This window comes from Cupressus sempervirens, chromosome 5 (assembly GCF_028749045.1).
Source record: "Cupressus sempervirens isolate cs-2001-9-10 chromosome 5, ASM2874904v1, whole genome shotgun sequence".
Taxonomy (NCBI): Eukaryota; Viridiplantae; Streptophyta; class Pinopsida; order Cupressales; family Cupressaceae; genus Cupressus; species Cupressus sempervirens.
In genome coordinates, this window is record NC_143122.1 from 394,436,138 (window position 1) to 394,449,198 (window position 13,061).

At 34.8% G+C, this 13,061-nt stretch overlaps 1 protein-coding gene across 2 annotated transcripts in view; it reads right to left on the reverse strand.

Annotated features, from left to right (window-relative positions):
* LOC149556461 (uncharacterized) overlaps positions 1-13,061 on the reverse strand; it is a 208,989-nt gene that overhangs the window by 101,797 nt on the left and 94,131 nt on the right. For both annotated transcript variants that reach the window (XM_089830779.1, XM_089830778.1), the window contains 4 exons: positions 5,746-6,721; positions 5,540-5,640; positions 5,074-5,218; positions 4,827-4,895 (listed from right to left, as the gene is read on the reverse strand). In XM_089830779.1, the coding sequence (XP_089686905.1) occupies positions 4,827-4,895; positions 5,074-5,218; positions 5,540-5,640; positions 5,746-6,721 (1,291 nt within the window). The remainder of the gene's footprint in view (positions 1-4,826; positions 4,896-5,073; positions 5,219-5,539; positions 5,641-5,745; positions 6,722-13,061) is intronic.

Here is a 13,061-nt window from a genome sequence, read left to right on the forward strand (position 1 = left end):
CAACATGGGCATAGAATGATGCTATAAAAGCATAAAAGTGCAACTATGGGCACATCAAAATATCAATATGAAGGCAAATGTGTAAGATTACTCATAATCCAATTAAGTAAATATGATTTAAGGAAGATCAACTAAAGATAGATATCAGGTATAAAACTCCATTGAGGGTAGACATGAGTATTTAATTCATTTTGCAAAGGTATATATTAATTTCTGAAATATTATAGTCATAAATTATATATTTATCTAGGCATATATGTGGGCCCCATATATACTCAAATAAATATACGAAAATAAATTGGTTAAAGAAAATAATTACCTTTCCATACTTAATATTTTGGAAAGTCACAATTTATAAAAAGTCACAATATTTACCTTGGTTCAAAAATATAACCTCAAGGTAATAAGAACGTAAAGTCATGGGGCAAGAAAAGATCTCCCCATTTTTCTCATACTATGCCTTCACGATGGAAAGAGATTCAAAAAAGAATTTTTTTTTTGAAATAAAACATTAAGAAAGATATTAAAAAAACTTAGTAATTAATGATAGAGGTCAGATCTGGCAGATAAGAATATACTAAAAAGAGTTAAAAAAACTTTTCTAAAAAATGTTTGAATAAAAGCTTGTAATGATAGAATATTGCACTTGTCTGACAATGAATGATTACATGCCAAAAATAGGTTGACAAGAGGCAATAATAAAAGTAAATGATGCTTCTGTCACGAGCTTAAAAAAGAAAAAGAATCTTGCATGAAAAGACAAGAAAAGATGAGCAATGATCTGTTTTTTAAAAAAAGACAGAGAATAATAATTGCACAGAGAATATTCTAAACATGCAAGAGACAAAATTAGAAACTTAAAACGTGCAAACATGAAAAGACGAAAAAGCATAGTCTTTTTGATATCCTCTATGACAGATTTCTCTTATTTCATGCAAGATATCATAGAGGATATCTTTGGTTAAAGACAATGAAATAGCTCTTATTTGCAACAGATTTTCAAGTGAGGTATAGATATATAAAAAAAATTAAATTCAAGAAATGAAATGGATTAAAAATATTTTAAAATATGAGTAGACTAAGATATGAATTTGAAAAAGATAAGGAAAACCCTTTGGCGGCAAGCCTTCCAAAGGGGGTTAGATGAAAAATAATAGAAAATAAGAAGTAATCTGCACAAATTAGAGCAAACAGAAGTTAATCGGTTTTGGCAGTAAAATAGCCAAACTCATAAAAAAATAAAAAAAATAAAATAAAATAAAATAAAATAAATTCAATTTCTTCCATCTTAAGAAGATTAAAGAAGAAATTAGTGAAATCTCTCTCAAGAGTCTCCTTCGAATCGTACCTTCATGCAAACACTCAAAACAAAGATTAAACTGCTCTGATACCATGTTAGAAATGGAAAAAGAAATCTGTAAATAAGCAATACCAGGAAAGAATCTAAGTGAGTATATGCATGAAAAGATATTACCATAAAATAGGAGAGAGAAAGCTTCAAGCTCCAACACCATGAGACAAGATATTTGGAAAGGGGAAAGCAAAGAAAACCCCTTGTGATATTATAAATGAGGCATCAAAAGCCTAAGAAGGAAGAGAGAGAGAGATAGAGAGCAATGCTCATACAATAATTGAGAAGAGGAAGAAACCTCATTGTTGTTAAATGAGAGAAGAGGGTCATCTCTTAAATAGAGATGAGAGAGAGGAGTTAGAATGTAACTCCCATGTCTATGAATGCCACCATTCATATGTGTGTGAGGCCAAGTGTGAGATTCCTCTTAAGGAGGAATAATCTAAAATTAGAAATTACAATATATATTTGTCCTCACATATTCCACTAGATGACAAAATAAGATGTAGTGGAAAAGGGACAAAAAAGAAATATATTAGGATACCTTGGCTTATATCCTAATATATTATAATAATAAATAAAGGAAGTCTAACCTTGGTTTATAAACACACCAAGGAAAGATTACAACTTCTAACAGTGTCTGATAAAATTTCTGCAAACTGAAATCGGAAATACTGAAAGTATGGACAAAAGTTTATGGAGAGACTTTACAGTGGTATCAAAGCTGGTGATCTTGTTAGCCTATAGGAGAAAGAACATGGATTAGCCACCTAATTCTTACCCAAAGAAGATGCAAATCCTATCCAAGAGATATTGATAAGAATACATAAGGAAAAGATGAAGTCTGAATGAGAAGCCACCAAAATTGTTGATCAATAGCAGGAATTTCTTGATAAATTCAAAAACCAAGTTTTCTTGGATAATTTCTTGAAAATAGTTATAGCAGGGAATCCTAACAAAAGGAGCATTATAAATTACATTAAAAAAATCAAAAAAGAAAGAGGAGAAAAATAAATTGTTCTTCAGAAAGCCAGATTGAGTTGTCAGTTCCAAAGACCAAATTCTATTTCAAGGCATCTCCTTCCAACCAATAGAAGAAGAGTTTTTCCATTACAAGTAAGAATGATGACAGCAAGAATTAAATCAAAAGAAGAAATGGTTGCTTCTTATGCAAAGGAACTTGGGAGCCCATAATAATGGTTACAATTTAAAATTTGAAAAGAAACTTGGAAGAAAAGGAAAATGATTCAGAAGTCTCAGTTGGAAGCTTGTTTTTCAATCTGCTGAAAATTTCGCATCAGCAACTATTGTAAAACAATTTGACAATAATAATGGTTACAACTTAAATTTTGAAAATGTTGATGTATCTGCAAAGTGCAAACAGATGCATAGATGAAACGAGATGAAGATTCAATCAAACATGGAGATGAAAGTAATTGCCAATTTTTTCCTAACCCATTTTTTGAGACGTTTGCAAGGATACCATATGACAAACCACTTTCTCAGGTGGAGTTCTAGGATGACCATATGAGGCAAGCACGTGAGAAAAGTACCTCACTAGATTCTAATGATGGTTTTAAGATTGCTGATATTTTCAAATCAACAACTGCTAATAAGCATTTGGATCGTTTTGATAATATTAATAATTTGATTATAGATTTGACCAAATTTTCCATTCAAGAAACATATTAGTTTGATTTACAGAAAAACCTTGTTGAGAAGCATGCACTTGAGCAGAATATCATGTTTGAGCTTTTTGTAATTCTCAAAACAACAACTGGTGATAAGCAACACTCTTGTTATTTACATGTTCACAAATTCTTTGACGAGTATGGTAAAATGCAGATGCAATCAAAATATGTAAATGCAGTTGGAATCAAACTATATGCAAGATTTCTCTTTTTGGATAAAATATGAGGAATTCACAAAGGGTAAAACATTACAAGCTGATTTCATCAATCCTAGCATCATGAAGAGACAAAGACTTTTAGGCTCTTGGATAGACATAGAGTACCGAATCGTGTGAAATAAGCTTAGATGAGACATCTTGTTGCTAAGAGGTATAGATCAGATTATAGATAGAGAGATTTTAATTATTTTCAAAGCAATATATGTGAACTATCACTGTTATAATCTCCTTTCAATCTGACATAATTCTTCCTTTCTTTGCAGAGATATACAAGAAGATAATAACACAAATCTGAAAGTGTATATATATATATATAGTGTATCTTGTATTGGCACTCAATGTGAATTGTATGTGTTTTTCAAGAACGCAATAATCTATATATATATATATGTCATCATCTAGAGACATGTCTTAACGTAGAGACATATCTCTATGTGAATCTAATTCATGTAGAGATGAGACATGTCCCTACTTCATATTGCCGTTTCCTAACAGCCATTAATGAATCCATTAATCGGTTAATATACCGATAAAGATAGTGAGACACTGTTTGGAATATACATGATGTGTGATCAGAATATGGTCAATCAGAATATTGAAATATATACGACAGCAGTTAATATAATCGAACATATATATGTTCGAACAAATGAATCATGTTTGACCATATATATGTTTTATCATATACAATCAATTTCAATTTTAAGAACAGTCAATCACTAAGCATATTCAGATCGATATTCAGAATCTCATCATTAACTATATTATTATAATTAACATTGTCAAAATGTTCCAGACTAATAGCAATTATTGGAGAGGATATCCACTCATGAGTTGCAAAGGTGTTCACATTATAATTACTCATTTCCATGAAAATGAAGTTTCCAGAATACAATAGGGGTCGTTATATCTCTATAAATGTGTGAAGCAGAATATATATAAACATGTATTTCAGCAAAGGAAAATTAAAAGGACATTAAAAACTTGAAGCATGCCTCAAACCCCCAGAGGTACAATTGAGCCAGGTTTAACCTCTGGGTGACTTTGATGGAGGGAATCCCCCTGCTCATGACTTCTTAAACAAAAAGGCAACTTCTAGTTCAGATGTGTGCTTATGCATCATGTTGTAATCCACTTGTTCAAAAGGCATGGACATGTCAATATCTTGTTTCCATGAAAAATAAATGAAGCATTATTGGATGTTTATATAAAGTACAATAAATAGGAGTCAAGGTGTCAACATTGACAACATTCATCAATATATAATCCCAATGTGTTGACTGCTAATTCCACCAACCACCTTCACAATAATACTGAGGTTGTAGTAATAACAACTAATATGGAAGCAGACTTAGATATCCAATTGCAAGAACGAGATATTAAGGATAACGTGGCATAAAGAATTGACTAAGTATTTTCAACAAATTATTGTTTTTATTTCCATCTAACACTAAAAGTTCTAACAAACAGGAAAGTACATTTGCAGGATGCAATCTTGAGATTATATTAATAGGGGGCAAAGACAAAAGAATAGAATCACTGTAAACTGTAACAATAGTTAAATACCTTAGATGTAGCACTCAGAAAGTCCCATACTTCATGCTGCTCTGCTATGTTTGGTATAGACAGCAAATCCTGCAAATCCAAACTGTATAAGTAGCTTTAGAAAGAATAGATATAGAAGCCAAAGAATTGCCAGACACACATGATGCAAAAGCTTAGATGAAGTTTAGAAATTAAATCTATGGCAAAATTGCCAATGTCAAAGCATTATAGCAATCAAAACCAACAGAAAAATGTTACAGATGTATACCTTTAAATACTTGTCCAATAAAGTGCAACGCTGTCGAATGAAAAAATCATCAAGATTGGATGAAATAAAACTTTTTGGTGGTAACTGAAGTTGATAATTTGGGATAACTCGAAGACGGCGATGCAACTGCTCAAAATTCCGATACCTGTGGATGAAAGTAAGTATGAAAACCAGTTCTCTATATCAATACAATTGAAAAGCCAGATAGGTGCCACTAGTTCTCAGCAAAGGCACTTTTTCTTTGAGAGAAAATATCGATAATGCTTTAAGTTTAAAAATCAATCTCCAAATCATATTATTGTATTAATATCCAACAAGGAGTGCCCTGAAAGGATGCATACTTCAACAAAGAGGTTATAACTTAGAAGCAAATCATTAAACTTATCTGAAACCTTCAATGTTAGTAGGAAGACCATAAAAATCGGATATACCAGAACTTGAATTGTATACATTCCATATGCCATACCTTCTGTCAACAAACCAGGTTTTGTTCTCTGAATTTGTCACAGCAATTGAATAAACAGCTATAGATTTTGTTCCAACTTTCTCAAAGTGTACTCCTAACACCTGCAGATCAACACTCATATTTACCACTTACAAGGAAAAAATGAAGAAAAAACAAGAAGAAAATGAGCGCCAAGTAGTAAATGACTCCATTGTCCATAAGTTTACCCAACAGTCCAGCTTGCGAACAAATATATTTCCAATTTGTCTCCATAAAGCTGCAGATTGATTGTTACTGTCAAAACTGTGATGCATTTCACCTCTTCTTGAATCCTGTGTATTTTCAGGAAGATAACTTTCTCTATCTTTGGAGAGTTGCACATTGTTAAAATATTGCCTCTGTTCTGATTCAGTACCACTGCTTTTTGATCTCCTATGTTGAACCTTCAATATTTGAGTGCCAAAAAATCTACTCTCTTCTTTCTTTTCACTATCACTCTCCAATGCTGATGTGGTGTTTGTTAGCAGAATTCGTTTGCTAGGATTCATATCATGGTATTCTTTCTGGCTACTACTTTGCATAATGCTAGAAATTGGCCCTTGTTTTCCTCTGTCAGTGCATTTTGCATCTCCTTCAGTATAAACTGCATTTGTTGCAGTTGCCCTGTTTGTATTTCCTTGCTCAACAGAATAATTTTCCTTTACAGCTTTGTCCTGCTTTGATACAAATTTTGAGTCTTTCTGCAAAACAGATGACCTGGCCAATGAACCTGAACTATATTGCCCTTTCCTACTATCTTTCAACTCGTAATTCCATCCTTTAGCCCAAAGATTATCAATATTTTTAGAGGCAAGAACCTGAGTTTGCCTTTTGGCTTCCATTAACTGTTCTAAATCAACAGATTGTGATTTTGGATCTTGCAAAAGCTCCATCCTACTGACCAGAAGACCATCACTATGAGAAGTGCTTAAACCTTTTTGTGGATATATGTTTGTTTGTGCAACATTGTTATCTTTTATATAAACTGTACTACTAGGATCCAGCAATTTTATGCCACAGTTTGGCAATTTCTTCAACTGATTTTCCTGTTTGCTTATAATTTTTCCTTCAGATAGTTCCTCTGATTCATCTGTGTCTGCCTTCTTATTTGGTGCTGCTTCTTTTGCAGAAAGTATAAGAAATTCAATGAGCTCATTAATGAATCTGCAGAGCAATCAACAAAAAAAATCATCAATAAATACAAGAATTCTTCATAGTTAAATTCAAAACCTTTCCAAAGACTTGGCAAAGTGAAAAAACCTTGAAATCTAGGGATTTTAAAGGATTTAAGACTTGTTTCAAGCACCTATGGTTGAATAAAGCTTAAAGACACAAAAACATCATCAACTAGAAGCTAATTGATTACATACATAAATATACATCGATCACATAAGTACACCGCAACTTATTAACGACAATTAGTACACTGACAGATGACCAATATATCAAACATAACAATAGACATTTTATGCTGACCACATGATCCCCCCAAAGAAAAAGTCATCTTCCAAACGACATGTATACATCAAGAAATATCCAGGACGACTAAAAACAAGAGTACAGTTAATGACTCATATTTCACAAACTTAGAGTTGTAGTGTACTTCAAAAAGAAAATGGGGGTCTAGGGGCAACACCCCCAGCAAGGGTCAAGAGAAAAAGCCCCTTGCGGGGGTCAAGGGACAGTGCCCCTTGTAGGATCTAGGGGTCAAGACCAAATTAGCAACTTTAAAACCTCTTAAAACTCCATAGCATGCCTCATTTTCTTGAAATTTTAAGATGCCACAAAAAGTACTAATAAAGCCCAAAAAATACAATTTCCAAATCTCTTACTTGTCATACAAAGCATACGAACTCAAGGAATTGCATCTGTCATAGAGAAGAGTGACATTCATGTAGCTTCTATTTGATGATGTTATTGAAACTCAGTGACCCACTTGGATTCTAGATGGGACTTTTGCATCTCAAATTGAATGTTTTCAGGGCTGTAAGGAAGAAATAAGTCAAACAAAGAAGTGAAAAATAAAGTTTTTTATGTTTTTTAAATGCCGACCTTTACATTGACGTCAGTCGAGTCAATTGGCTAGGACTCAGCAAGTTAGGCCATCACTCGCAACTTGGCAAGTCACAATAAGTCACATGCATAACTCGGACGAGTCAGAGTCAGAGTCATTTTGACTTGGCAGACATGACTCGACTCACGACTCGCCTAAAATCAGCAACTCGCTAGGAACTCTGGTCCAAATAATTCAGCTAGAGTCAGATTTGAACTAGATTTGTTAAATCTAATAACAATGCTTATAATATTCCATGTGAGAATGAAACAAAAGTATATCACGAAGTTCACATGCACTAACCAACACAAAATGCACAAGTTAAAGCATATCATGAAGTTCACATGCTCTAACCAACACAAAATGCACAAGTTAATTATCTTGGAGTAAGAAATGGCCAAAACTGATCCTTCTGGATGGGTTATTGGGAATAAATGTTTTTGCACTGCCCCTAACCAATGGAACTTTAGACCATATCTTGTGCTTGGACTTGTTGTACAGGAATCAAGATTAAAGAAGGATGACCACTTGAACTGCTAAAAGAACTCCATTCGAAAATATCAAAGCTTTGAGTAAATGTTTTCCATATTTCTTGAGTCCACTTGATTACAAAACGTGTATATTTATCAAGCCCAATCACTCACATTAAATCACATGAAGTGATCTTAAAAATCAATTGCAAGACTGAAAACATCCAGGCAGGTGATTAAAACAAAAACAGACTGAAGTCTTCTCCATTTGAATGGAAGTACAAGGATATGACATAAGGAAAAGGAAAACAGAAAAGAAAGCCCATGATGTTAAACTTCTAACAGTGATATTCATACTGGTCTGAGTGTGCAGACCGCACATTACTCTTCTCTCCTTGAATACCATCCTAGGGCACTTAAATATATTACATTTGGCTAAGGCGGCGATCCTTGGAAATGATTTTTGTTATGCACTAAACTATAACTAAATTGTTATGTTAGTTAATCATTAATCATCCCCCTTGAGTGCTGATTTCTAGAAGGTAATGTGGGCCGACCTAGAGAGGGTCATGTCCCTTTAGGGGACATGCCCTTTGGTCATGGTATAAGAGGTGGGTGTGATTGAGGTTTAAGGACACACAACACATTGAAGTCTGCTCCTTAAATCAATACTGCCCAAAGACAAATTGCAGGAAGAAGCACTTCCAGAACCATAATATCTCATTCAAACAAGACTGTTTTTCTTTTTCAGATCATCTACAGCAGATTAAGAAAAGGTACAATATAAGTTTGATTCACTTCAGAATTTGCAGAAACTTTACACATGACGAATTTGTGATGTACTCAAAAAAATTTAAAACAATGAAACAATTCTGCATGTGGAAGCAGAAGGCAAACAAAAAACTTAAGTTGCATGGAATATGCAGTTTTAAATAGATTTAGATGATAATAGAAGAATCTTGGGATATGTATATCCAGATTCCAGCTGATAAGATTTAGCGCAGTTACTTAGGGTTCAGGCCTGAGCCACCTCTTCCTTTGGCATTTGTGTATGCTTCATTGCATTGAACCTCTTTGTCTATGGCTGCAGAGACTCCCCAAAGCCGTATGTCAAAGATAATTGATGAGTCACGAGTACATTGCTAGGCTTGGTATGTTGACAGCACAATTGTTGCCAGGAGATTTTCTCTGGAAGGTTTTCTCCATAGCTTACATTTGGGATCTCTATAAAGCTGTTGAGATAAGCTTTTATGTTGCACCTGAAGCACAACAACTGAAAATTTTGCAAGGTTTTGAAGGCATTGACACTATGCCTCCCAGAAAAATGTCAAAAAATGTAAAATTGCCTCTGATAATTTGTTCAGCTAAGCTAATCTCTCTATGAAGAATGGAATGCGAAATATTATGGTTCTTGACTAAGTTACCGATGCTGGTTCTAATGCTGATGCGGGTGCAGGTTGCTGATGCACGGATTCGCGGTTTGCATGCATGCATGCATGTATGCATGTATGTATGTATAATAATTTATGTATGCAAAGAAATGCAAAAAATATACCAAAAAAAACCATTCCATAGCATGATACTTCACCATTGATAGTTCGAATTGAAATAATAGTAATGTCTAATTAGTAAATTACTCAAGTTCAAGATTCCAATGCAATTTGAATTACAAAATCAAAACATAGTTCATGGTTCAATGTTGATCAATCAAGAGTCAAGGCACAAGATTCACAAATCAAATGTAGTCAATCAAAATCATTAGGATTCTCAAAAACATCCACATTCTCATCATCTCCTTCTGCTGCAAGCCCTCTTTTAGGGTCGTTTTAGGTTTTCGAGGCAAATTGGAGAGAATATTTTTAAAAAGCAATTGAACACATGTTTTTATTAAGTCACTTAAGTGATTGGGTGCTCAAAATGGTTGGATGCGCCCAGATTCTCTTTGGATGCTCTCCCAAGCATCTTGAGGGCATCTGCAAGAAGGAATCATGCTTCCTGTCAGCACCCATGTAGCTTCCTAACACATACGCGCACCAAGAAGCAACCGCACCCGCATCCGGCATATTTCCAGGGGAATTGGTATCTGAGGTTCTTGATAATGCAGTTTCTTTGGCTTAAGACATTACTACACAAAGATGTTCTTGGGGGGTGGCATGGTCCTTAGTAGCAATGCTTGTGCAAGGTTACACTCCCAAGAGAAACAAGGACCAGAAACTTGGTATCAAATACAGTATCCCTACTCTCGGTAGAAGTGTAATAACCATGTTTGGTTATAGCTAAATCAAACATCAATTTCTTTCACATTTCAAGGGTTTAACATTTTGTCAAACACTTCGCAAGCTAACTCAATATAACTGTAATGACAAATCTCTCGTGAAGTTTGAGTCAATTAATTTTGCATTTAGAACATATATATTGAATGCTGAATGCATTATTGGTATCACATCTTTGCAAGCACAATTTTCAAGTGAATGCCAGTGCTGAATGCCCAGAAACAATTCACAGCCCCTGCAAATTACAACTGCAGCCCACAAACACGTATGCAACCATTCTGTCTGATACTCACGCCTAGGGTCAAAATGCATAAGAGCAGATTTTATATGCAGATCGAACTCTCTTTCCAGAATTATGATCAGCAGTGAGTAGGAGTATAATTGCCATCAATTTCCCTAATCATGGTTTTTCCAAATTGCAATACCAATTGCTAATAACTACCAGCAAACATATATTGACTTCTTAGCGACATCATGAATAGAAAGAAGTCTCAATAATTCTCAGCTCAATTAATTCTCCAAGCTGCAGGAAACACAGTAATGGAGATACACATATACTCAGAGTACTAACAAAATCACTATACCTCAGCAGTGATTTGAAGCACCAACTTGATCTCAATTCTCTAGATCCAACCCTTATACCACAGCAAGGGGGATTAAAAATCAGAACCTCAGAAAAGTCATCAAGACAACAAAAGCATATAAGATAATCGCATGCTTTTGCATCAAAATTAGCTCATATTTATAGCCCACATTGGCACAAAGTTTCCCAAATGCAATTTCACTTAAGAACTTCAACCCAACATCATTTTATAACATGTCATAATATAATTTATTAATTTCTTTTGGCTAACAAAAATGACCTTTCCAGCCATATCATCACATTATCACACACAAGGCCACTCTTTCTTGTGCCTAGGATTTTAAACTTTCCAACCTGGTTCCAACGATCTATGACACTAAGGTAGCCAAAGTATGATAGTAGCTGTAATGTTCCCATCATAAAATAAATAAATAATCAAATCATTGTTTATGGGTCGATTAATTTAGTATATCTCGGAACCATTTTTTTTTAATTGTTTATGTAGGTGTGGCTATCGGCAAACCCTCGGAGGTTCCTCCAAAGGGTATTTAAGCGCAACATATAGGTAGTAGTTAGTACACATTTTGGATTATTCTCTTCATACTGCAAATTCCTGTTGGAGTTCTGTATTGTTTGTGCCATTTCAGAAGTGGAAGATCTTCCCTACTTGGCTTCTCCGGTTTCAGTGGGATTCAACCCTCACCCTATTCCATTTGTGTATTACCTTGCTTTGGATCTATCACATTTGAAGCGCATCTTTGTTTACGATTATATTTTGTGATTGGAACTGCAACTTCTGGTATATGCGAGTATTAATTTTTCATTCCATGTTAATTGCATAAGTATATGATTTGCATTATCATTATTGGCAAGTACTTTTTATTGTTAATTCACTCTTCGTGTAGCTTGCACACCTCCATTCCTCTTCACCACGCTCTTCATTGCCAAGGTCACCATACAACCGCTCCTATCTCTCTCATTCCCACTGTACACTTCATCTCTGCTACCCTATGACCCCTCCAACTCACTCATTTTGTTGTCTAAGAATTCCCCAGTACACCATCCCGAAACCTCAATTCCCTACACCCTTCCTCCACTACCACCATACAAACACTTGGAAAATCCTTTACGGCCTCCTTGACCTTCACTGTACGGACTCCTGATATCACCGTATAGGATGCTCAGTACTGTGCATTCTCTAGTCTTTTCACCGTACGACCTTGCCCCCCAATCATACCCCTACCATACGAACCATAGCATACCCCTCATCCCTACCATACGGACAATTAGAGGTCATTGCTACTATTATGTGCCCAAACATCTACACTATACGACATACTCATATCAAACCGTACGCCAACAGAGTCCCCTCTAGAAGCAGAACACTACAGTGGTATCAAAGCAAAAGATCCTACCACCTTGTGAACAATGAATGAAAGTTTATAGCTAGAAAAGAAGGAGGTCCCACTCAGTTAATAGAATGGTTGATCAAGAATTCACTCCTACAAAAGTCATGGCACTTTTGAGGGATCTTTTAAGGAATCAGGCACAAATCAATGACACTTAGCGACTTATGGAAGAAACTCTCCAGAAACTGGTAGACAATAAGATATCTAGAGAACAAAATGGTCACAGTATTGACTCGGTTTCAAGAAAGGTGAATCCTCATCCGACACGCTCTCGACCTTCCATGCCGACTTTTCCTACACGCACGGAGGAAGGCAACCAACCTTTGAGGAAATTCAAGAACAATTGAAAGAAGGCTAGAAGAATGCAAACTTGAAAGAGGATATATCCTACAAAGATTACGCAGAATTGAGAACGCAATATTCCTTAGGCAGAAACAGAGGATGTTTTAACGACGATCTCAGAAGAAAGTTAAGTAAAGTAAATTTGTCACCATTTGATGGATCCGGATCCATATCTCCCCAAACATGGGTAATGAAAGCCAATACATACTTCCAAATGAACAAATAATCAGATCCTTTTCTTATCAAATGTCCTCATATTTATAATCTCCAAATGGCACCACTTTCTCAAAAGAACTCCACTTACATAACATTAAAATATAATAAAGTGTTATTAATATAATTTATTAATTGCTTTTGGCTCCAAAACTGACCTT